Here is a 24,006-nt window from a genome sequence, read left to right as displayed (position 1 = left end):
TGGTATGAGAATTGTATCTCAATACAGTTGTTATTTTAAAAATGATTAATTGGGGCCACAGGCATTCAGGATTGCAGGAAATACATATTCGTCTGTTCAGGGGCCAATTAAATGCACCGCTGCTCTGTGGGCACAGTGCACAGAGGGGTGTGTTTCCACTCCTCAGGGCCAAGACTGGTGGCCTCAGGGTCCATAGGGTTTGCAACCAAACAGGGTCACCGGTGAGAATCTCAGGAGAGCCTTGCAGAAATCTGTGGCTGGGAAATGGGGGCACCTGAGTTTGGGGAGCACTAGTCATACTTATGCCAGTTCACATACATACACGTGTGAACAGGAGTTCTAACAGGAGCCCACGACCAGCCTCTGTTTGATTTCAGGCTCAAAGGTTTGTGTTCTAGGGGTTGATGGTTTTAACCTTTTACTAATGTGCATTTAGCAAATTTAGATTTGTGAGTTGAAATCTTCCTACGTTTAGGTGCAGTAATAGACCCTCAAAGGGAATTTTAGGTTCGCTCTATTTATGTTTATTTTATAAGGAAGAATTAGTTAGGGCCCAGGAAGTCTGTTCAAAGTGAAAAAAATAATGTCTCAGATTCACAAATCCAGTTTATGTTTTAAAACACTTAGCTACGCTTCTGGTTTCCTCCCGCAGCTCCGTCCCGCAGCCCCGGGTAGCAGCGGGCCCCGCAGAGCCCCTCCGCGGCCACCGCGCAGCCCCTCCCGGTTCGGACCCGCCCCCGCGGCCCTGGAGCACAGAGGGGCCAGACCCCCGAGCCGCCGCGGCGAGGACGGCCACGGGGCGGGGCCTGAGCGGGCCGGGGCGGGGCCGGGGCGGGGCCGGCGTGGGCGGGAGGCTGCTGCTCGAGCGGGGCCGGGGGCACACGCCGCGGACACCGGTGAGCCCGGGCGGCCTTCGCCTTGGCTCCGGGCAGGGCGGTAGGGCGGGGAGAAGCGAGGGGGGACGTTGGCAGGTCCTGGGGCGGGGAGGCCCCCGGGGGGCGGCCCCGAGGCGGGTGGACAGACCTTGGCGGGAGGAAGCCTGTGGGGTTCCGGGCGAGGGGTAGTAAAGGCCCTTCCGGCGGCGGAGGACGGCCGACCCAGCTGGGCAGCCCCCGCCAGCCTGCAGTGCCCAGGGGCAGGGGCCGGCCCTGGGGGCGGGAGCGCCCCGGGCCAGGGGAGAGGGCGGGCTGGGAGGGCAGCGGAGGCCCGGCCCCTGCCCTGCCGGCCCCAGGGCGGAGCGGACGGCCCTGGCCTGCGGGGCGGAGCCAGGTGGGGGGCCCGGGGGGCCCGCACCCCCGGTGCCCAGCAGCCCTGTGCGCGCGTCCCGCTGCGTCTTCTGAGGCAGCGTCACGCCGAGCGGGGCCCGCGGGCCGAATCCCACCCTGGCCCACCTGGCACCTGCCTTGTTCGCAGGGCCCCCGGACCTGGCAGCCCGTCTGTGGCCTGAGGGGGCTCCCCTGGTTTCCGGCCACGCAGCAGCGCCTGTGCTGACCGTGAGGTCGCTCCAAGATGGGCCCACGCCTGGCCTGGGAGCCTGTCCAGGTCCCTGCCCCAGGGCACTGCCCTCGTCCCCTGGGCCCCACCGCAGCCACACACAGACCCCAGGTCTCCTCTCCGCACCTGCCGCGCGCACTGCCCCAGCCCTGGCCCGCCCTCCCCGGTCCTCTCAGAGGCCAGGGCAGCCCCCCACTCTGGGCTCTCTAACGTACCCCCTTCTCTTCTAGACCTTCCAGCGATCTCCCCTGGCCCCTTCCCTCAACATGTAAACACACTTGGGCCTCTGTTGTCTGGAGAAGAAGCGTTGGACCCCAGCCCCAGGTGACATCCAGAACGGCACGCTGGCCACCTGCCCTCTGCATTTCCTCACGCCCTCTGCCCTCTGCCCTCTGCTCTGGGGGCTCCGCACCTGTGCTGGGAGGTCACGCTAACCCAGGTAAAATTAACACCAAGTTACTAAGGCTGTGGGTGGACCTCAGCAGCCTGTATTAACACCGTCCCCTAGGAGGCTGTGGGCTTCCGAGACATTACGATTCGAGGTCCCCTGGCTGTCTGTGTGCCCCTCTGCCAGTGTCTCTGCCTGTCCTGACTCAGGCCTGTCCTTGCATCTCTCACTGTTCCCTCTCTTCCCAGATGGTCTCACCCTTCCTGTGACTTCAGTCATCAACAACCCTTGCATCTTCTCTCTCCAGCCCTGCCCTCTCCTCCGAGCTTCCAGCTCATGGCCAGTGCCTCCTGGTGGCTGCTGCCTAAGGATGTTGTGTGTGTCTTCTGGGAGGTCCTGCCCTGCCAGGGGCCTGCGGCTCGCCGCAAGGCCAAGCTGCAACTCCTGTTCTTCCGAAGTGGGGATAGGCCCGGGCTCTGTGCTAGAGGGCTTGGGAGGTCATACTGTGCTCAGCAGACGGGGGACAGCCAGGCACAGGGAATGGGCAGAGGCCGAGTGAGGAAGTGGCCAGGGAAGGCAGCCCTGGGGACCCACTGCAGCTGGGCTGGGGACAGAGAGCCCTGTGGACTCGGGAAGCGGCACCAGCCACCCCGCCATCTCAGCACAGGCCTAGACTCTCTTTTTCATGCCTCGCAACCAAGCAACTAGTTCTCGTAGTAACTCAGAGCGATTCTCTGTGCCTGGTTTGTGCCGCCATCGCCTGCCCTTGACCGTGGTGGCCTCAGTCTAACCCCCTCCCTGCTCGCTCGTTGTCCTGGGATCCTGTCCCCGCAGCGGTTGGGAGGAGCTGCCGCGGTTCAGACGTGGCCATTCTGCCAGGAGCCACCAGGTCTGCTCGGCGCCTTCAGGAGCAAGTCCGCAGCCTGGCGAGGCCCTTGCAACCCTTGGATCTGACCCCTGCTGACCTCTGTTCAGTTCTCACTGGTGCCAGTGCATGTGAACACACCCCACACATATGCCCACATGTCTGAACATCACACTCATGTGCTGGCACACACACACCATGAGCACATGTATCCCACCCAGCAGCTTACAAAACATGCCACCCGGACTGCAGCCTCACACACTTACCACACACATCACTTGACAGCCCCATACTAATACACTCATACCCCACACATGCTTGCACCCCCACACATCCACAATACACATGCACATGTCTCACTCCACGCTCATAGACCACATGCACTTGAACACCACATTCATGTGCTCACACGCAGTCCCCTCCCCACCCAGCTAACAATTGAAATGGCAGACAGGCAACTGAAGTCATGCTCATACCCCACACACCCACCCACGTACTCTCACGCATGCGCACACACATACAGACAGCCTGGGCTTTAACCACCCAAATCTAGTTCTCATTCCTGCCACCCCCAAATCCAGGTCTTTGCACAGGCTGGTCCTTCTGAAATGCCCCCTTCCCCTTCACCACCGTCGGGACTCACATACAGCTAGCCTTTCCTAACTGTAACATCACCTTTCAGGAGTTGGAAGACCTGAAGTGGTCCAAGAACTCTCTTAAGAATCAAGCCTAAATGCAGGAGGCCTGCTTGGTCAACCTGGGAGTAGGAAAACAGATTCTAGTTCCTAAAACTGGGAAAATTTATACGTCATCCCTCCCCACGTGTGTTTTTGCTGCCGTGTCATCTCAAGAGTCATTTGCAGCATAACCTTTGAAATGAGAGGCGCCTGTGTGCTTGTGATCAGTAAGGGGGGCTGTGGATAAAGAGCCAGGAGGGATGGCAGGAAACCCAGTGGGCAGGCACTGGGGGAGGCAGCTCTCAAGAGGGAAGATGGCCTTGAGCAGTAGGATGGTAGGGGAGGAGGACAGACGGTGTCAGCAACCGTGAAGAAAGGCCAGGCTCTTCACTGGGAACGTGGCTGGCTGGGCCAGTGAGGTCCTCTGAGGGGGTCTCTGCTGGTGGCAGAAGGTTGAAGCTGGGAGTGGGCATGCCGGCAGGGGTGGAGGGCAGGGCCAGAGCCAGCCTGGGGCAGCAGGGGTTGAGCTGGGGGTGGACGACCCACCAAAGGCACCCTTGGAACTCGGAGGAGGGTCATGAGTCCCAGATGCTGTGCAGAGGGTGAGAAGGATGTGGCACTTAGGAAGCCACCTGAGATCTTTCTAGAACAGCAGAGTGTTGGTCCAGTGCCAAGCTGTAGAAGCATAAGAGGCAGAGACCTCCTCTCCCAGAAGGAGGGTGTTTTCAGGCCTGATATGGATGGGGGGGGTGCTCAGCAGGGTGGGCGAGGTGCAGGGCCGGTGACGCAGGTCGCTGCAGGGACGGGTGGACCCTGGGCACATGTGGAGAAGTCAGCCATCTCCAGGGCAGGACGAACCTGGTAGGGAGCGGCTGGGCTGTAGATGTGACAGCCACCAGCTTCTCATCCCCCACTCACCCTGTGCGCTCTTAACCAACACAGACCCCTGTTGCACCCCTGGGACTTGGCCACACCTGATACTTTCAGTGTGCCAGCTGCTCTGCCCACAGCTTCCTGCTCTGGCAGCGTCCCCGCCCCCTGGTTCCTGTTGCCACACTTGGCTGTGCAGCCCCTGGCCCTCTGGCCTGCGAGCGGCCCCCAGGCCGGCCCCACGGACCACCACCTCGATGCCGCTCCCTTCGCTGCTCACCTGCCCCCCACCCTGTGGGGCCCTGCTGCAGCCATGACCCTCCCCCCGGGCTTCTGTCCTGGTCTACCCTTGGCTTCTAGGCTTGGCTGTGTGATAGCCTGCTGGCCACCTCTGAGTGGAGAGTAACGGGGGAGGAGGGTGGGGAGGCTGGGGACGAGGGACACACTGGCCCCAGCAGGGCAGGAGCTTGGGGTTCCCGAGCAGGGACTCTGCAGCTGGAGCCACCTGGCGGCCCCGCTGAGGGGAGGTGGGAGGGTGTGGGGGGGGCTCCCACATGAGGTGGGCCTGGTTTTGCCCACATGCCTGTGGTCCTGTCCCCCGCCCTCGCCTGCTAGGGCCCTGTCTCATGGGTTTGTCACATCCACGCCCCCCTCCCCAGGAGGGCCTGAGGCCCCGGCACAAAGAGGCTCTCCTCTTCCGAGCAGCCCCCCAGCCCCTCCTTGACCTTGGGCCTCTTACAGTTTCTCTGGCGTTGGGAAGGGCTGGCTGCCACCTCACCAAGTCCACTGGTGAAACCGCTGATGCCCAGGCCACCTGCCTGTGTCTTGATCGCTGACTTCAGCTCACGGTTCTCGCAGATGAGCCGCACCAGCTTCTTCAGTTCCTCATTCTCCCGTACCAGCCTCTCGATCTGATACCGAAGCCCCTCATAGTTGGTGAGCAGAGACATGCCCCAGGGCTGTGGGGAAGGCGTGGCCCACGGCGGGCACTGTACCTGGAGGCTGCCCAGGGTGGAGGAGGGTGCCAGAGTTTGGAAGCTGTCAGGCTGGCCCAGTGGGCCCTGGTATTGTGAGGTCAGCGGCTGTGCCCCCCCCAATGCCCTTCTGGCCGCCCAGGCCATGCACAGGCCCTGCCTGCTCCTGGGATGGGCTGGACCGTTCTCTGTCCTGCTAGCCTCACTCTCAAGGGGCCTCACCTGTGACGCTTCCTCTAGGCCTCCAGGCTGCCCCCACGATGTGCCCTGCATCATGCACCTGGCCCTGGCACTGCTGTGAGGGTGACCCTGCTTTACAGTGAGGGTGGCGGCTGTGCAACAGGGGCCTGGAGCAGTGCGGGCAGGTGAATATCTTTTGAAGGGCATTTTGCAGCCTGCCTTCCTGGCTAGGATGCCCTTTCCTTGGGGTGTTGTGCACACCTGGATCCAGTCTGTCTGCCCCTTCCTGGGGACAGTCTGTCTTGGACACCTGGACACTTTCTTCTGATGCCAGGAGCTCAGGGCCTTTCTCTGACTGTCAGCCCAAGGCTCCCTCGTCCCAGCTCCCTCCAGCTTGGGGCTTTCTTTCCTGTAGACTGTTCCTGTATTCCAAGTCTCTGGGCGATGCCACCTCTGTGCCCACGCCTCTAGTCTTGGGTTCCTTGCATTTGCCTGGCTCTGCCCTTCAGTGACCTAAGATGACCCTGAAGACTCCAGGGGCTCAGCCCTCTGAGTCCTCATCACACTCCCGTTTTTAGGAGCTGTCTGCACAGGGAACTCTGTGGCTGGACCTTGGAAGTCAAGGGAGGCTGTGTCCTCATGACGTCCACTGGCTCTGTGGGCATCTGCTCTCAAACGGGGAGCTGGTTCGTCTGGGTGTAAGCCAGAGGGCACGCTGCTGGCCAGGCATGGGAGGGCGAGGACAGGGCTGGAGGTCAGCCAGGGCTGGGGTGGGTCTGAGCTGAGCATTCCATCTGGACCTCACAATGGGGCCTGCCCCGCCCTCCTCCGTGCCCCTGACCGTATCCCAGCAGAGTTGCTCTGGCCCTGGGGACCTGGGTTGATCTCTCACACCCTCCGTCTATAGAACATCTGCCAAGCTTTCCTCCAGTGGTGAACATGGGCTCTCGGCCCTCTCGGTCCTCTTCTACCACCCGGTCCTGCCCCAGTGTCGGCCTCTCCTCGGGCTGATATGTCTGATGCTTAGATTTTATGTGTCAGCGTGGCTGGGCCGTGGTGCCCAGCTGTCTGGTTAAACACCAGTCTGGACATTGCTGTGGAGATGTGTTGTAGATGTGATTAACTTCTACAGTTAGTTGATTTTGAGTAAAGGCAGTTAGCCTCACTCATGTGGTGGGCCTCACCCAGTCAAAGGCCCTAAGAGCTGCAAACGGGTTTTTCAGGGAAGAAGGAATTCGCCTCAACTGCTGTCCGAGAAATCCTGCTGTTTCCAGCCTGCTGGCTCGCTCTGCAGACTTGGGGATGTTGAGCCTCAGCCGCCTCCTCCTCCTCTGTGTTCCCTGTTTCTAGGCTTCGTCTGCGGTCTCTGCTCCTATTCCCCCTTCATTCTAATATCCTTATCTTTTGTTCTATCATGAATGCAAGTGTCCTTTGACACCCAACTGAGTTTGGGGGAGAACAAGGGCTTCCTCTAAAAAGTGTGTCCACGTGGACTTGGGTCCTGTGCATGGGGGCGGAGGGGTGGCGGGCCGCCCTTCTCTGCCTTTTGTCTGGCTCTACCCCTGAGCTCGGGGACAGCATCGCTTAGGAACTTGCACAGCTCCTGCCTGCAGGGAGGTAGGGCCCAGCTGGCATCCTGTACGGTTGCATATTCATGTGCTCATTAGGAATTCACTGCAGACAGACCTGCAGTGTTTTTTCTCTGGCTTGTGCTGGCTCATATCACCCCACTTCTGGTCTTGGGTCACTGGCTTTGCTCAGTTTGTCTCCATTCAGATTTGCCTCATTAGATTCAGCTCAGCACAGCAGCTTGGCAAGGCCTTCAGGGACTTCTGCTTCCATCTTGGCTTGGGATTCTTTGGGATTTAGCAACTTTCTTGTAAAGCTGTCCTCTCCAGGCATAAAGGTACTGAGAACAGGGATCTTTAACCTGGAGCTCTCTGTCCGCACCCCTTCTACCTCCTGCGCACGCACACAGGGGTTCTGGGAGGCACCTCCCAGCAGTACCGGCCATGTGGTCCCTTTGGTCCTGCTCCCCCGTGGCTGCTTTTTCAGCCTCGGGCCTACAGCACATGGCTTCCTGTTGCTGAGCAGTTGCTGGGAGAGGTTTGTCCAGCCTGCACCCCACGCAGCCATCCAGCACATGGAGCGCGGCTGCCTCAAGACCCACAGACGCGCGGCCGTCCTGATGAGGTCGCCCAGCCGAGTCTTACATAACGGGGTTGGCACGGGATGAGAGCCCACCTGTAGGGCATTCAGTGACCCTCTGCAGCCACTCAGACTTCTCTGACCCTGGCCAGAGGCTGCTCTGGCCCCCATGGCTGCATGTTAGCCATGGGCTGGGGGGCTGGGTTCTGGACCTGGGATCGGCTTCCCAGCCTGCTTGTTCCCGGTCTGGGTTCCAGCCAGACCTCAGTGGCAGGCCTGCCCCTGGGGGGAGGCGTGATGTCTTCTCTGCCTGGTCTTAGCAGCCCGTCTCTGCTCTTCCCCCTCCTTTAGCCAGATCCAAAGGGAAGGCTTCCCCAAACCCCAGCTCCCTCGAATCCCTGGGAGCCCTGGGATTCGGACACAGCCCTCTCTAGATGTAAGCTCGCTTGCTGGGCGGTGGTGATGGGCAGCTGCTTAGGCCAATCAGTGCTGCCCCCTGTGATGCTGCCAGCGTCCCGCCACATTCCTTAGAGGGGAGACCCTAGCCCCAGACCGCTCTCAGCCTGTCGGTCCCCTGGGTGTCACACTTGAGGAATGGTGGGCTGTAGTTTCATAGTGAGGAGGAGTCTGGACTCTTAGCTTGTCGTGTTACTGAAAAAGCCGGTCACAGGAGGGCATCCTCAAATACCTCAGTTTTCCCATAATACTTGTTTCGAAAATGTGAACGTGTTTCAACGTGACTGACATACTTGGAAACAATTCAGCCTAAGGTAAATTTCCTTTCTGTGCAGTTTTGCCTCAAGAAGCGCTGGGTGGAAGCATAAAGCAAAAACTGCACCCAGCTGAACAGGCCGGAGCGGCAGGCGCACACCGGCTCTGCAGACCCCCGGGCGCACCTGGCACTCATGGTGCCGTGTGTGCTGAGCCACACCACCCTCACCCCGTCATGGGCTTGCATCCGACCACGCACCACTGCACAGTAACCCACGGCCCCTTGCTGATGGGCTTCAGGCCCTCTTGTAGCGAGGAGCCGAGCCCGTGCGGCCATCTGAGCTCCCCAGCTGACTTTCACGTGCAGGCCACTCTCGAGTTTATCAGGCCCCCGGCATGTTTAGGTGCGTCCCTGGTGAGGCTTCTGTGTGGCCCACCTCCAGCTCCGTGTTTCCCCCGAGTCTTTGGGTTTTTGTTGTGTTGCCTGGACCCTGTGTGACCTGCTGCCACTCTGGTGGTTATTCAACCTCCGTGAGCCGCAGACTCCTCACCTGTGGCACAGCACTTACCTGGTTTATCTGTCACTCAGCAACCAAAGACTGGGGCAGGCCCCAGCTGTGAGCAGATGTGTTTGAAGCCCTGGGCACACAGTGGGTGTGTGCACCTGCTCTGGGAAAGCGGCAGGAGGGCGAGGGCTGTGCAGGCGCAGCAGGAGGCTGGGGGCAGGAGCGGCTGTAGAGCCTCTGAGGGATGCACTGGCTGAGAGCTAGGGATGAGGGGCAGAGTCCTCAGAGCCAGGGGACCGCGGGGCAAGGCGATGTGAGCTGGAAAGGCCAGGCAGAGCTGGGGAGGGAGGCTGCCGCCTGCTGGACCTGCACCCGGTACCTATACAGAGCAGGCTGGCACGCAGGTCTATGCGACAGAGGCAGGCAAGTTCATAGCAAGTGCTGGGTGGGCATCAGCTCTGTTTGACTCCACACTGCAGGCAGGGGCGAGGGGAGGGATGACGGGGACCAGGGATAGTGGGTGGGCAGAGGTCCATGAAGCACCGCCAGAGGACCCCAGACCCACCCTGTGACCATCCTCCCGGCCTTGGACTGACTCAGGACAGTCCTGGGAGGGCTTTAAGCTGGGCGTGTGGCATCGCATGTATGCCTGGTTTGCACCTGCCGGTGGGGACGTTGCGTTGAGGATCTTGCAGAGGCCCAGATGGGATCAGGGGTGGTGCACAATTAGGACAGTGGCACTGGGGGGTGGAAAGAGGGGTGCAGAACGGAGACCACCATCTTTCCTACGAGCTGAAAGCCAGGTCCTGAGACTGGCATCAGGGCGTGGCTCAGCTGTGGGGAGGCTGATTCTTTTCCTTGGGGTGTCACCTGCCCCTTGAGCAATCTTCCCCATCCCACCCTTACCTGTGCATCCGACTTAGTGCCCCATGCTGTCTATCATGTGAGGCAACTCAGTGAGGACTAGATTTACTGGGCGCATCATGTGCCATACACCGTGCTTGGCATCGAGATGGCACCACAGCTGTTACAGAGAAGTACAAAGCAGTGGGGTGCCCAGGTCAGCAAACAGGCGGTGATCATGCAATGGGCAAGGGCTCTGCTGGGGAGCCAAGGCAGAGGGCATCTAGCCTTGGCAGGGGGGCCGGGGAGCGCCCCAGGGAAGGACTTCTAAGAACCTGATTCCTAAGAAGCAGCCAGCCACTGAAGGAATGTGAGGTGGGAACGGGGTGGGGGGCTTGGGGGAAATGCAAGGACCTGAAATCGGGGTTCGGTACAATTGACGTGCAGAGTGGGGGCCGCGTCCGGTGAGGGTGAGCTGCCCATTCGCCCTACCCAGGGCCTGACTTCTGGGAGTGTGTGGGGGCTCTTCTGGCCGTCACAAGGATTGGGGGCCACAGCCCCAAATGCTAAGCCCTCCTGTGCTGTGCCAGGCAGGCAGTTCTGCAATCCTCAGACCTATGTCGCTGCTGAGAAACACTCCATCTTCAAAGCACAACCAACAAATAATAGTTTAGTTCCAAATGTATTTTTTATTATCTTATTGTTAATTTTTAATTTTCTAACCTGGTGATCAGAGAATAAGATCACATGAATATCGTTCCATGGTGTGGCCACCCGGTCCTGTCGTTGGACACTCCCGTTCTGTGCACATAACCACAGTTTCTATGTCCATAAACTTGTCTCTGGACATGTGGGTTGCCTCTAAGTCTTTGCTAATGTGAACAATGACACTGAACATTCTTTACATGTCCACAGGCATCCATGTGCAGTTTATCTTGGGCATACCTAATAGTAGAATTGTGGGCTATAGAAGTGTAAGTCTTCAACTTCATAGGATAAGGCCAATTGACTAACTGACTTGCTTACCAGCAATGTGTAAAGATCCTCAATTCTTGATATTGTCAAGACTTAATTTCTCCAGTTGAACGGATGTTAACCGGTATCTCACTATGGTCTTGATTTTAGTCAGTTGTTCAATAAAACATTAACTGGGTGCTCACTCTGTGCTAAGCACTCTTAGGACTGGACTTATATTCCTTGATAATTTACAAGGTGAATTTTTCATCATGTTTCATAGCCATTTTTGCTTACTCTTCTGTGAAACGCCCATTGTGGTATCTGCCGGGGAGTCTTCTCGGTCCACTAAACATCCAGCCCCGGACAAGATAACCAGAGGCCACCCTTGGCGCCCATCTGCTCAAAAGGGCAGGAATATAACTCGCGAGCAGCAGAGATGTGCCTTTTTCTTTTTCTCTCTTTTTTTTTTAAATTAAGGTTTCACATGAAAACACTGTGCATCCTACACCCACCCATAGTATCAAGTCCCCCCACACCCACTGCAGTCACTGCCCATCAGCGTAGGGAGATGCCACAGAGTCACTACTTGTCTTCTCTGTGCTACACTGTCTTCCCTGTGACCGCCCTCCCCCACCCCGCTACACACACCATGTGCGCTAATCATAACGCCCCTCAATCCCCTTCTCCCTCCCTCTCCACCCGCCCTCCCACACCCTTTCCCTTTGGTAACCTCTGGCCCCTTCTGGGAGTCTGTGAATTTTCTGCTGTTTTGTTCCTTCGGTTTTGCTTTGTTATACTCCACAAATGAGGGAAATTAAATCATTTTGTACTTGTCTTTCTCCGCCTGGCTTAGTTCACTTAGCCTAACACCCTCCAGCTCCATCCATGTTGTTGCAAATGGTAGGATTTGTTTTCTTCTTTGACTGAATAGTATTCCATTGTGTATATGTACCACCTTTTCTTTATCCATTCATCTACTGATGGACACTAGGTTGCTTCCATTTCTTGGCTATTGTAAATAGTGCTGCGATAAACAGAGGGGTGCATATGCCTTTTTGAATTGGGATCTTGTTTTCTTCTGGTAAATTCCTAGGAGTGGAATTCCTGGGTCAGATGATATTTCTGTTTTTAGTATTTTGAGGAACCTCCGTACTGCTTTCCACAACGCTTGAACTGATTTGCATTCCCACCAGCAGTGTAGGAGGGTTCCCCTTTCTCCGCATCCTCACCAGCATTAGTTGTTCTTAGTCTTTTCGATGCTGGCCATCCTTACTGGTGTGAGGTGATATCTCATTGTGGTTTTAATTTGCATTTCTCTGATGATTAGCGATGTGGAGCATCTTTTCACGTGCCTGTTGGCCATCTGAATTTCTTCTTTGGAGAAGTGTCTGTTCATATCCTCTGCCCGTTTTTTAATGGGGTTATTTGCTTTTTGGGTGTTGAAGCGTGTGAGTTCTTTATATATTTTGGATGTTAACCCCTTGTCGGATCTGTCATTTATGAATATATTCTCCCATACTGTAGGATGCCTTTTTGTTCCGCTGATGGTGTCCTTTGCCGTACAGAAGCTCTTTAGTTTGATATAGTCCCATGTGTTCATTTTTGCTTTTGTTTCTCTTGCCCAAGGAGATGTGTTCAGGAAGAAGTTGCTCATGTTTATAATTTAAGAGATTTTTGCCTATGTTTTCCTCACAGAGTTTTATGGTTTCATGACTTACATTCAGGTCTTTGATCCATTTCAAGTTTACTTTTGTGTATGGGGTGAAACAATAATCCAGTTTCATTTTCTTGTGTGTAGCTGTCCAATTTTGCCAACACCAGCTGTTGAAGAGGCTGTCATTTCCTCATTGTATGTCCATGGCTCCTTTGTCATCTATTAATTGACCATATATTTTGGGGGTAGATATCCTGGGCCTGTGCTTACAGACCACCGCAGGTGAGTTCAGACTGAGGGTACGTGTGGTGAAGGCCATTCTGAGGGGACAGGCTAAGCACCCACCTGCAGCTCTGCCTGTACCTCAGCGGGTGACAAATACTAAGCAGTATAAATTGTCTGGGGGGCAAAAGGAAATTGGATAAACCCTACAGGAGTTGGAGAGGGTGGGCATCATAAAGCCCACTCATAGTCCTTTTAATTCCCCAGTGTGGCCAGTGAGAAAGCCAGACAGCTCCTGGCATACGACCGTGGGCTACAGGGAATTGAATAAAGTCTCACCCCCCTTTGCATGCTGCTGTCCCCTCTATAGCAGACGTTCTGGACACCCTCAGCCGTGAGCTGGGAACGTATCATTATGTCGTAGACCTTGCTAATGCTTTCTTCTCTATTGACGTAGCACAGGAAGCCAGGAACAGTTTGCCTTCACGTGGGAAGGCCAGCAGTGGACATTCACTGTCCTTCCACAGGGATACCTCCACAGTCCCACCATCTGTCACAGACTTGTAGCCTAGGACTTGGCCACACGGAAGAAACCGCAAACAGTGCAGTTGTATCACTGCATTGATGATGTTATGCTCACATTTGATTCTCTTTGAGGTTTAGAAGGGGCAGTTCCTAGACTGTTGCAATGTCTGCAGGAAAAAGGACGGGCTGTGAACAGCACCAAGGTTCAGAGACCCGGTTTGTGAAACTCTTGGGGGTTGTCTGGTCAGGTAAAACTAAAGTTGTTCCTGATGCAGTCATAGACGAGGTCCAGGCCTTCCCCACCCCTACCACTGTGGCAGTATTACAGGAGTTTTGGGTCTTCTGGGCTACTGGAGAGTGTTTATCCTGCTCTTGGCACAAATTCTGAAGCCTTTATACCAGTGGGCACAAAAGGGCATCAGGTGGGACTGGGGTGAGACATGTGCAGCTGCTTTTACTGCTGCCAAGAGGACAGTCAAGGCCGTACAGGCCTTGAGTGTAATGGACTCACCAAGGCCCTGTGACCTAGATGTTCATGTAACCGAGGATGGTTATGGATGGGGTCTTTGGCAGTGGCTTGAACGGACATGCCAACCTATTGGATTCTGGTCACAACTATGGAAAGGAGCAGAGGTCCGGGTCACCTTGACAGAGAAGCAACTGGCTGCTGTGCACCACGCCTTGCTGCTACCGAGCCCATTGCTGGAACAGCTTCAACCAAGGTAATAACCACTTATTTCATCGTGGGGTGGGTGCAAGACTGGACCCAAAGGCCACGGAGTGGTGTGGCACGGACATGTACACTGGCCAAATGGGGCGCATATTTACAGCAGTGCAGCGCCCTCTCTACTAGCCCCTTGAGTGAAGAACTCCAACGCTTATTGGGGCCAGTGACATATACCAGTGGAAAGCAGGAAGAACTTGCTTTTGAGCCACTGGTAGCCGAGACTCCTTATCAGGAGGGAAAAGCCCCTATACCTGAAGATGCTTGGTACACAGATGGCTCCAGTCGTGGGCAGCCCCTGAAGTGGAGGGCTGTGGCTTCCCTTCCCAAGACTGAGACAATATGGATGGAGGATGGAGAGGGGACGAGCAGCCAGTGGGCTGAGTTGTGGGCAGTATGGCTCGTGATCACCCTGGAGCCCTCCCCCGTAGTTGTCTGCACTGACAGCTGGGCCATCTATTGGCGCTTGACCCTGTGGTTGCTGACATGGTACCATGCCAACTGGATGGTTGGTCACAGGCGCCTTTGGGGGTGAGAGTTGTGGCAAGACCTATGGGCCTCTGTTCAGACCAAGACTGTTACTGTATATCATGTGACTGGCCATTTGCCTTTGGCATCCCCAAGGAATGATGAAGTGGACACACTGGCCCCGGTGTGCTGGCTACAAGGAAAGTCTGCCTCTGATGTGGCCCAATGGCTATACCAGTGTTTGTTGCACATGGAGCAAAAGACAATGTGGGCTGTAGCCCATTGGTGGGGCTTGCCATTGACCTTTGAGGAAGTCAGCAGAGCCCGGAAGGAGTGCCTTGTGTGCTCTCAGAGGGACTTACACCGAGTCCCACAGCAACATGGGACAATAGTAAGGGAGCCAATACCCCTTGTCAGGTGGCAAATAGACTATATTTGGCCTCTGCCTATATCAGAAGGATATCGATATGCCGTGACTTGTGTGGACACAGCTACTGGCCTGTTTGCTGCTTGTCCTGCACATATTGCAGATCAGCAAGCCACCCAGAGGGGCCTGGAGTGTCTCTGTGCAGCCTATGGCCGGCCGCAGGTGATGGAGATCGGTCAAGGCTCCCACTTTACTGGACATGTGTTACAAGGATGGGCACAATTAGGAATAAAGTGGAAGCTTCATGTGCCATATAATCCTACCGGGGCAGGCATGATCGAGAGGTACAGCGGTTTGCTGAAATCTGGCCTGAAGTCAGACACCAACAGTCTATGGGGCTGGTCAGTTTGTTTATGGACGGTGCTGCAGCATTTGAATGAGAAGCCCTGAAAAGGAGCCTTGAGCCCTGTGGAGACGCTCACACACCTTGATGCCTCCCCTATACAGCTGTGTGTGCGAACCAAAGAGGAGGGTATGGCCAGGAGAGCCGCAGCCTGCTGCCAGCCCCAACTGCACCAATTCCTGGAGACGCTGTTGAGTGGACCTGGCCCTGGACATTTCGACACATGGACCAGCGATGGCCGGCCCGTCTGGCACCTTGGGGAAAAGGCCTGGAAGATGGCCTCCTGTGTGTTCCTGGAGTAGCAGCAGAGTGGCCCCCAAAGATCACCGTAGTGTACCCAGAACGTCAGGGATGTAAGAGCATCTTGCAGGGAAGTTTTGTTTTATCTTTATGGCCAGTGCATGCACCTCCCGTAGCCCTATATACTGACCCACCTGTAACTCCCACAGGGAGGGGGGTGAAAGTCTGGTCACTAGACCAGTACGAGATCCCATTCCTGCCACTGTCCTATCACAGGACCTCTCTCTTGCATGTATCCTACCTGACGGACAAGACTTGTCTATGCTGGTATCATTAAAACATGTGTCTTCTTGCCCTGAAGGTTATTTTCTCCTACAGTCCTGTGGCCTGGATGCGCCCCTGGCGGCAGCTGCTGTGTGATGACCAACTCTGAGCTTCCTGCCTGCTTAGCTGGTGACTGCCTGTGGGATGGGCAAGAGGTGGACTCAACCTGCCTAGGGCTTTGACTCTAGGTGAAGCCTCCGGCTTGAGGATTATCGTGATTTTATTGCTGTTGCTATTGTATGTTATTAGCCTGATCGCAATGCTCCAGTTTTCTCACCCAAGGGCCATTGCGGAAGAGGGGGAATGTGGAGATTGTGAGGCAAGATTTCTGGAGGGGTGGGCTGTGGGTACAATTGCAGTATTTCCGGAATGTCTCTCCTTTGGCTTTCGTGCATCTGCATATCAATTGGTGTTTCTAAGGGGTGGATAGAATTAGTTCATTTACATATTAACAGGTAATTGCAAGGGCGTGGGAGGGTTTATCTGGACTGCAGAGGTTGGGTGGAGCTCTCTTCTGCTGCAGCCGGGTCAAAAGAGAGACAGGACCACTGCTTGTAAGAAATAAACGGGTTTCTTTTTTTTTTTTTCTACTTTTAAAAAAATTTTGGTGTCATTAATATACAGTTACATGAGCAACATTGTGGTTACTAGATTCCCCCCATTATCAAGTCCTCACCACATACATAAACAGGTTTCTTAAACTTTATTTCTCCCTTTGACTGATTTCGGTTTGACTGATTTTGCCCTGGGATTTTTCCCTGGAGTAACAGTATATTTAAAAGCTTTAAAGTATTTTATCTAGCAGTTTTATGCGTTCAGAGTGGGGGTTTGGACCCCTGGTCTGACCACAAGTCTGGAAAGCATTTAAATGGGGAGTGACACCCCTCTTTGCAGGCAGTACTGGTGGTGACTGGAGACTAAGGCTGTGGCCTTGACCTGGCAGGAGGGCTCAGAGGGAGGGGCAGCCAGGAGATAGAAGCTCAGATGCCCCAGGGTCCCCAGGGTCATGATAGCAGCGGGCAGGATTCTGCAGGAGAGGAGGATCTTGAGCCTGGTGCTCGAGTCCTCCCAGAACCAGGAGACTGCTGGGCACCAGCAAAAGCTGCCTGGTGGGACGGAGGAGTGTGGAATGGAGCTGCTGCAAGAGAGCCTAAAGGTTGGAGAGTTGCCGTGGCAACAGGGAGCGGTGGATGATGCCGAGGTGGGTCCGGGCGAGGGCCCTGGAGGAAGAGGCAGCGTTCAGCAGCGAAGGTGGTGCTGCACCAAGGGGCTGGAGTGTGCGGGAGGGGTTGCTTGCCTTTGGGGCCCTCGGAAAGGTCTCCAGAGCCCTACAAGCCCCAGACAAAGGTGACGCTGAGAACGCTGGATGTCTGGGTGGGGCGCAGGCCTGCTGCCTGGGAAGCAGTGTCTGGGCCCATGCGGAGATGCCGCATGGCTGTGGCACTGGGGCCAGGCCTCCCTGCACCCCCAGGATCCCCATCCCAGGCCTCCCTGTCCCCAGGCCCCCCATCCCGGGCCTCCCTGTCCCCCCAGGACCCACATCCCGGGCCTCCCTGTCCCCCCAGGCCTCACTATCACTGCAGTCCTTTGCCAATCTTCCTGCCTTTACAGAAACTACTTCCAGGATTCTCAGAGAAGATCCCAGCAGTTCAGCACTGCCCAAAAAGTAGAGTTCGGACTCAAGCTTTCCGTCCATGGCTGCCCACACCTGACCTCAATCATACAGCTCTCTCAGGCATCCTCTTTTTTCCACCTGGTTCTCCCAAATGTGACTCCACGCATTCTCCTCAGCTTTTGCTCCTGAAACGCCTCCCACCCCTGTGGAGGCTGAGCTGAAGTCCAGAAGTCTGCGGCTCACTCTTCCCCCAGCCAGCTGAAGCCTGTGCGCCTCCTTGCCTGTAAAGCTCACGCATTCCATGGCCAACAACACCTGGGGTGGGCTGGCCTGGGTGCTAAAACTCACAAGTCACACTTCCAGTTCAAAGAGGGCAAACAGCCCTGGTCAGTCGGAAAGCAGGTGGCCCCCCTGCTGGTATGAACTGAGCCAGTGCCCACACTGGCCACTCCCCGTGAACTGATGACTGTTGCTCTGCAGGGCAGAGAATGTCATGGAGCTGTGGACACTTTGTGTCACTTAAGCTTGAAAACAAGCATGGATTGAGTGATTCTTATGTCAGTAAACATTTTTGATTGAAGAAAAAATTAGCCGTCTGTGGCCTTAGTACAGTGAGTCGTGCCATCACCCCCCAGCGGGAGCCACTGGGTCTCCTGCTCCCTGTGGTGAGGCTGACTGCACGCTGCGGGGGGCCTTGCAGGGTAGGGGTGCCGTAAGGACTTGGTGTGTGATTTGGCTAGTTGGGGTGGACTGGCGAGGGGTAGGGAAGCAGGGCTTTGCTTTGGATCGGATGATCCCAGGAACGGGAGTCACCCTGCGTCTGAGTGTCTCGGCACGTCTTCGGCAGGAGGCTGACTGGAGGCAGGCTGAGGCTGTCAACTGCTGAGGCAGCAGCCGCTCGTGTGAGGCAGCACAGAGCATGTCAGTCCTTCTTACGGCTGCACGAGCCCCGTGTTTGTCTGTGTTCGGACATGATTTGGAAGGGCTTTGTTCCTGTCTGGTTCTTGTTGGGTCACAGAGGGGTCTTGTCTGATAATGGTGGTTTGTGAAATTATTTTTATTTCAAATGGGAGAACACCAGTGTCCATATCTGGGGTGCCAGGCCAGCTGCCAGCAACCCCGGGGCCTAGCTGATAGGCCCAGGCCAGCCGCCAGGGGCCGCTTCCTTCTTCACCTGAGAAATCACGTGGCCAGCCTCGCCATCCCTGTGGCTCCGTCCAGCTTTGCGGGTCGGCACCTTCTACACGCCCCGCACCAGTCGGATGACAAGCTGCCTCACCTCCCCTCCCTGGTGGGACAGGCAGACAGCAGGACCCCTCTGCAGCACTGCCGGCCCCCAGCACGTGCGCCCCCAGCCCGTCTCGCGCATCTCAGCGGCCCCCCTCCGTGCTTGCCTTTCCAATCGCCATTCTGTGGCTGGATTCATCTTCCTGAACAAGCCCAGCTTTGGTGCCTGCGAGTCCCCTTGGCTGACAGGACAGGTCTGAGCCCCCAGCAGTGGGTGTCCCTGGCCATTTCTCTCACGTTAGGGGTCTCTGTTCTATATGCCCGCCCCCGGGGCCTGGCCATGTCCAGACCCCGGCGGTCCCCAAGGAGCCCGCAAGCGTTGGCTTAGCCAAGGGCTTGTCCTGGAGCAAACGCGGTTGGTGCACATCCTGCGGGGCAGCCCTCCTCAGCCCCTCCTCCCACTGACGTGCTCTCCAGCTGCCGGGCCTCCCCCTCGGCGGATCCTGGCCAGCCTGCGCCAAGCAGGTTCCTGCACCGAGCACTGGGGGCGCGGCGCCCTGGGTGAGGAGCTGCATCTGCGCAAGGGGGTGGCTGCCGAACGGGGGAGGTGGAGGGGACCTGTGTCGCCTTCCCAGTGCTCAGCATGTGACAAAGCCCAGCGATTAAGGGTAGTGTGCTGAGAGCAGGGCGAGGTGAACCCCAGGTAGGGGTCCGGGGGCTGGGAAGGCACTGCACACCCCCATCCAGTGAAGTGGGCCCGCCTGTAGCCCAGGCTGTGCAGGCTCAGGCCTAGGGTTGAGGGGCCAGGGGAGCATGGGAGGCCAGCTGGAGCGGCCAGTGGGCAGATAGCAGGACCTGTGTGCCAGGCAGAGACTATGGACTTCATCTCACTGGCAACCACAGGGGGGTTTTCAGCAGCAGGGTGGTATGATCAGTTTCGGAAACACACCAGGTGGCTGAGCAGCGGGTTGGCAGAGGTGGGCTGACAGGTGAACACGAGGTGACCTCTGGAGGCAGGGGAAGGTGGGCAGGAAGGAAGGGTACAGCAGGACAGAGGAGAGAGGACTGCCATTCCCGGCCTGGGTGGCTGGGCAGGTGGCACCCAGGAGCTCCCACAGCAGCAGGTTTGGCGGCCAGGCCTGCTTTGGGCAGGTCCCACCTGTGGTGCCTGTGCACCTGGGGGTTGCTGGCTTGCAGCAGGCCCCTTCTCAGATGCTGGGGTGCAGGCCAGTTAAAGGAGTGGGGTGATGGGCTGGTGAGCAGGAGGTGGAGGAGCCCCAAGAGGCGGCCCTCAAGCCACACTGAAGGGAGGGTGTGTAGGGGAAGAGCAGTGGGGACAGTGGGGTCCGTGGGGCTCAGGAGGCCTGACAGGGCTGGGCTCCAGGGCAGAAGGACCAGTCTGTGGGGAAGGCGAGGATGTGGGCAACTAACTGACCTGTGAACACAAACCCTAGAGCCAACTGGTGGGTGGATGAGGGCAGAGTTGAGGCAGCACGGGCCCCAGGGGGATGTAGGCCAAGCTGGGGCGGCCACAGAAGGTGCTCGAGCTCTCCAGGAGGGCGGAGTGCTGTGCAGGACCTTTGTGGGAGCCCAGCCTGGGCATCGGGTTAGATTGGCTCCCTGGGGCCTTGCAGAGCCCCAGACACCACGCTCAACGTCAGAGAACCTGCCCCTCTGGGAGTGCAGCCGTACCCCACCATGTGGCTGGGCGACTGCAGAAAGGGACTCGGAAGCGAGGTGGGGAAAGGAGATGGGAGAGGAGTTAGCCATGGCCACCACTGGCCCACCTGCCCCTGCCCCTCCAGTGCCCTGATGATGCCCACAGCCCCACAAGGAACCTGCAGCAAGTGTGACGAGAACACAGAGAGCAGAGGGTCCCATTTATTGGAACTTAGCAGAGGGAGATAGAGGCCGCTCCCCCAGAAATGTCCCCATCCTCTCTGCCCTCAGGGCTCAGCACGCAGGGACCACACCCCCCCCAGGTCCCCAAGAGGGCAGCCTTGCAGGGTGGGGGTGGGAAGAGAAGAGGGTGCTCTACGCCAGGCAGGGGAGCAGGGACAGTAGGGGAGACGTGCACCCTCACTTCTTGGCTCAATCCCTCTCCCCTGGGACCTGGTGTTGCCCCCAGACCCTGGAGTGGGGCTGGCAGACAGGGCTCATGCAACAGTGAGTGGGCAGGAGGTGGCACAGAAGCCCAGCCCTGCTGCCCTTTGCGGCGTGGGAGGGCTGGAGGGGCTGTGCTGGCCAGAGCGGGAATGAACAGGAATATCTGCAGTGTACACACACGAGGTCGGACGGGCCCGGGGATGGGGGAGAGGAGACACTGATGACACTGCCAGTGGGGCCAGGGGCCAGAAGCCAGGGCAGCCACACCACCTGAGTGGCGCCCTGCATGGGCTACTCCTTGGCACGGCCGATGATGGTGAGGATGTACAGGAAGATGTTGATAATGTCCGTGTACAGGTTCAGCGCGGCAAACACGTACTCTTCCGGGCTCAAGGACAGCTGCTTGTTCCCCAGCAGCAGCTGGGTGTCCACTGCCAGGAACTGGTGATGACAGTAGGGTGGCGCTGAGGGATAAGCCCTCCCGCCCACCAGAGGCCCACTCCACGCCGCCCACCCCTCACTCACGCAGGTGAAGAGCAGAGCGCCAAGCGAGGCGTACACAATCTCCAGGATGCGGTTCCGGATGAAGATGCAGAGGATGGCAAAGATGACCAGCACCACCATGCTCACCAGGAGCACGCCCATGCACGAGGTGAAGTCGTAACGTGTCTGGGGGCACAGGAGGGACAGGAGGCCCTGGGTGCCGGCCCCCCACAGGCCTTGGGGCCCAGGGGGGCTGGCAGCCTGCCTGACAGGCCCCTCACCTGCATGGAGAAGATGACGACCGTGAAGCAGACAGTCGTGGTGATGCCCACAGCCATGATGACGGCCTCGGTGTTGTAGAAGCCGGCGATCATCCCCACCATGTAGGACAGGCTGACGGTCAGGACTGACTGCAGGGAGATGGAGACAGGTATAGGGAACCGCTCCCTGCCCCCACCCGCCTCCACCCCCACTGTCACACCAAAGAATGGGAGCGTGGGGTGGGGAGGCTGGGCCCCAGGGCAGGGCTCAAGTTTGGGGGTTACCAGTGCAACGAGGTTCCAGGGGTGCTTTCGCCGGAAGTCCCCACAGCAGCTGAGAACGATGAGTGAGATAAAGAAGACGGCATAGGAGACGTAGTAGGTCCATACGTTCTCCTGGACGAAGCCCTTCACCTCCCTGACGAACGTAAACACGGCCACAGTGGACAGAGTCACAGACAGCTGCACGGTCAGCACGAGGAATACCTGGGGAGGGAGCCGGCTCAGCACAGCACCCGGCGCCAGGGTCCCAGCCCAGGCCCCCCACCCAGGCCCCCCGCCCAGGCCCCCCGCCCAGGTTCACCTTCCGGATGAAGGCCTGGCGGATGCTCTTGTCATCCCAGTTGGCGGCAGGGAAGTCCTGATTGTCGTAGTAGGACGGGGGCCCCTCCTCATGATAGTTCCCAGGATGAGGTGCTGAGGAGCGGGATGCGCTGGGTCAGGGCCCCGCGGGGGTACCTGGAGGCCCTGCCCTCCCCAAGCCCTTGTCACACTACTCACAGCCAGGGTCCTGTGCTGGGAAGGCCTGTGGTTGTCCGTAGGGGTTGGGGGGAAAGGGGCTGTGTGGATATGGCCCCTGAGGGTAGCCCCCCTGCGGGTAGGGGCCCTGAGGGTAGCCCCCCTGGGGGTAGGGGCCCTGAGGGTAGCCCCCCTGGGGGTAGGAGCTGGGGCCCTGGGGATAACCTGGCTGGCCATAGGGGGCAGCCTGGAACGGGGGCTGTGGGTAAGGGGCTCCAGGGTAAGGAGGCATGGAGGGCTGGGGCCCCCCAGGATATCCAGGGTTTAGGGGTGGATAGCTGTCTCCGGACACCAAGAAACTCTTTTCGTGGGGCATGGCCTCAGGTTCTGTGGTCTCCCCCTAGAGGAGAGAGAGGAAACAGCCCTGCGGTGACAGGTCCCCAGAACCGGCGGGGCGCCCCGCCCCACCTGCGGCGGGGAGCCGGGATGGAAGGAGGGGGATTCATGACCTTTGCCCCTGGCTGTCGGGCGTGCCCCTCCCTCCCACCCCCAGCCGAGAGGCTAGGGGAGTCGGGTGGGGACCGGGTGGCTGGGCGCGGACTTCAAAAGGGGCCGCTCTAGGCCGGCCCCACCGATGGAGGAGGGGATCACTGTCAGCGTGTGGATTCGGGCTTCGGCAGGTTCGCAGAAGCCGCGGAAGGGGCCATCTCACCGCCGCCGGCGTCTCCCGGCTCCCAGCTCGGCCCGCATCCGAGCTGGGGGCGCGGTCGGGGAGGTGTGGGGCTGCGCCCGGACCCCCCCTCCGCAACCGCCCCTTAAGCAGCTTTCAGGGGCCCAACGCAGGAAATCCCCACGCCATCTGTGACCAGCGAGAGCCCTGGGCCCCCGCAGCCGCAGGCCCGCCAGTCCCTCCCTCCGCCGGGGGGTACGCCAGGAACAGCGGGGTGCGGGGGTGTGTGTGGGGGATGGAGGCGACCAGAGGGCGTGCGGGGGAACAAAACAGGCGTGAGGGCGAGGCGGGTGGGGACGGCGGCCACGGAACCCGTACGGGGCCGAGGGGGGCCCTCCTGCCGGGTCGGGGGCGCTCCGGCCTTGGGGCCGCCGCCGCCCCGGCGCGCCGCCCCCTCCTCCCGCTTGGCGCTGCGTGTCCGCGACCCCGGCCGCCGCCCTCAGCCCCGAGCGGGCCGCGCGCCCGGACCGGACCGAACCGGACGGACCGACTGACCCTCGGTGGCGCTGCTCGGCTGCGTAGGGTCAGCGCGGGAGCGGGGGCGGCGGCGGCCGGGCGGCTGGGCCGGTAGGCACCATGCTGGGCTCCGGCCGAGGACTCACCACGCGCGGGGGAGCCTCGGGACGGTGCGCACGGGGTCCGCGGTGCGGCCGCGCGGTCGATGGCCGCTGCGCCCGCGCCCGCAACCGCTCGGCGGCCGGTTCCGCTGGGCCTGCCCCTGCGGTTCTGGAGACGCAGCGCGGCCTTGTGACGGGGCGGGCCCGGGGCGGGGTCCGGCGGCGCGCGGCGGGGCTTGTGGCAGGAGGGCGGGGTCTGCCTCCGGAGCGGCGGCGAGGCCCAGTGACGGGGCGGGGCCCGGGCCGAGCGGGCGGGCGGAGGGCGGGGCTCAGGCCGAGCGGGGCGGGGCTTGGGCGGAGCGGGGCGGAGCGGATGGAGCGGGGCGGAGCGGATGGAGCGGGGCGGGCGGGCTCCCTGGGCGGGCGGGCTCCTCCCTAGGTGGCTCCGCGGAATGTGGGCCTTCTCCCGGGAGGACCCTGCTGTCTGCTGCCGCAGTCCTGTTGGCTCCTTTCGGAGCCTCAGGTCCGAGCTCCGAGTCCCGCAGGTCCGCCGAGGAGTGGCCTCGGGCCGTGGGGGCTGAAGACCCCTGGAAGCAGAGGTCTGGCCTTGCCAGTTTGGTTGGGGGAGTTAAGACATTTATTCCAAATTATGAAGTTTGGTGAGGTTGCCAGGCACTCTTGGCATCCCTCCTTGTCCCTAAAATGCCGGTTTCCCTGCTCATCAAAGTCTATCCCAAACCCGGAGGCCTA

At 58.8% G+C, this 24,006-nt stretch overlaps 2 protein-coding genes and 1 long non-coding RNA gene across 12 annotated transcripts in view; 1 reads left to right on the top strand and 2 right to left on the bottom strand.

Moving 5' to 3' along the window:
• SPATC1 (spermatogenesis and centriole associated 1) overlaps nt 1-10,030 on the bottom strand; it is a 28,185-nt gene extending 18,155 nt beyond the window's left edge. For both annotated transcript variants that reach the window (XM_037023349.2, XM_073230326.1), the window contains exon 1: nt 5,034-10,030. In XM_037023349.2, the coding sequence (XP_036879244.2) occupies nt 5,034-5,655 (622 nt within the window). In that variant the 5' untranslated portion in view covers nt 5,656-10,030. The remainder of the gene's footprint in view (nt 1-5,033) is intronic.
• LOC108397761 (uncharacterized) lies at nt 821-17,735 on the top strand. 9 transcript variants are annotated; one of them, XR_005062664.2, is made up of 7 exons: nt 821-896; nt 1,414-1,605; nt 1,725-1,933; nt 5,036-5,230; nt 12,947-13,736; nt 15,081-16,741; nt 17,152-17,735. It is a non-coding gene; the product is annotated as an uncharacterized lncRNA (long non-coding RNA). The 9 variants fall into 9 exon arrangements; XR_012128635.1 differs by lacking the exon at nt 17,152-17,735 and having other exon boundaries at nt 15,081-15,329; nt 15,578-16,241; XR_012128633.1 differs by lacking the exon at nt 17,152-17,735 and having other exon boundaries at nt 13,588-13,736; nt 15,081-16,241.
• A 2,497-nt stretch (nt 17,736-20,232) lies between these two features.
• Nucleotides 20,233-23,459, bottom strand: GRINA (glutamate ionotropic receptor NMDA type subunit associated protein 1). The gene is made up of 7 exons (XM_037023394.2): nt 23,302-23,459; nt 22,012-22,369; nt 21,815-21,927; nt 21,517-21,717; nt 21,253-21,381; nt 21,014-21,157; nt 20,233-20,929 (listed from the first exon to the last, which is right to left on the bottom strand). The coding sequence occupies exons 2-7, from the start codon at nt 22,343-22,345 to the stop codon at nt 20,780-20,782; spliced, it is 1,071 nt and encodes a 356-aa protein (XP_036879289.1). The 5' UTR covers nt 22,346-22,369; nt 23,302-23,459; the 3' UTR covers nt 20,233-20,779.
• Between the last annotated feature and the right edge of the window lie 547 nt (nt 23,460-24,006).

The sequence above is a fragment of the Manis javanica genome, chromosome 2 (genome assembly GCF_040802235.1).
Source record: "Manis javanica isolate MJ-LG chromosome 2, MJ_LKY, whole genome shotgun sequence".
NCBI lineage: Eukaryota > Metazoa > Chordata > Mammalia > Pholidota > Manidae > Manis > Manis javanica.
Note: the sequence above shows the minus strand (reverse complement) of the source record. Positions and strands in the feature narration are given on the sequence as shown.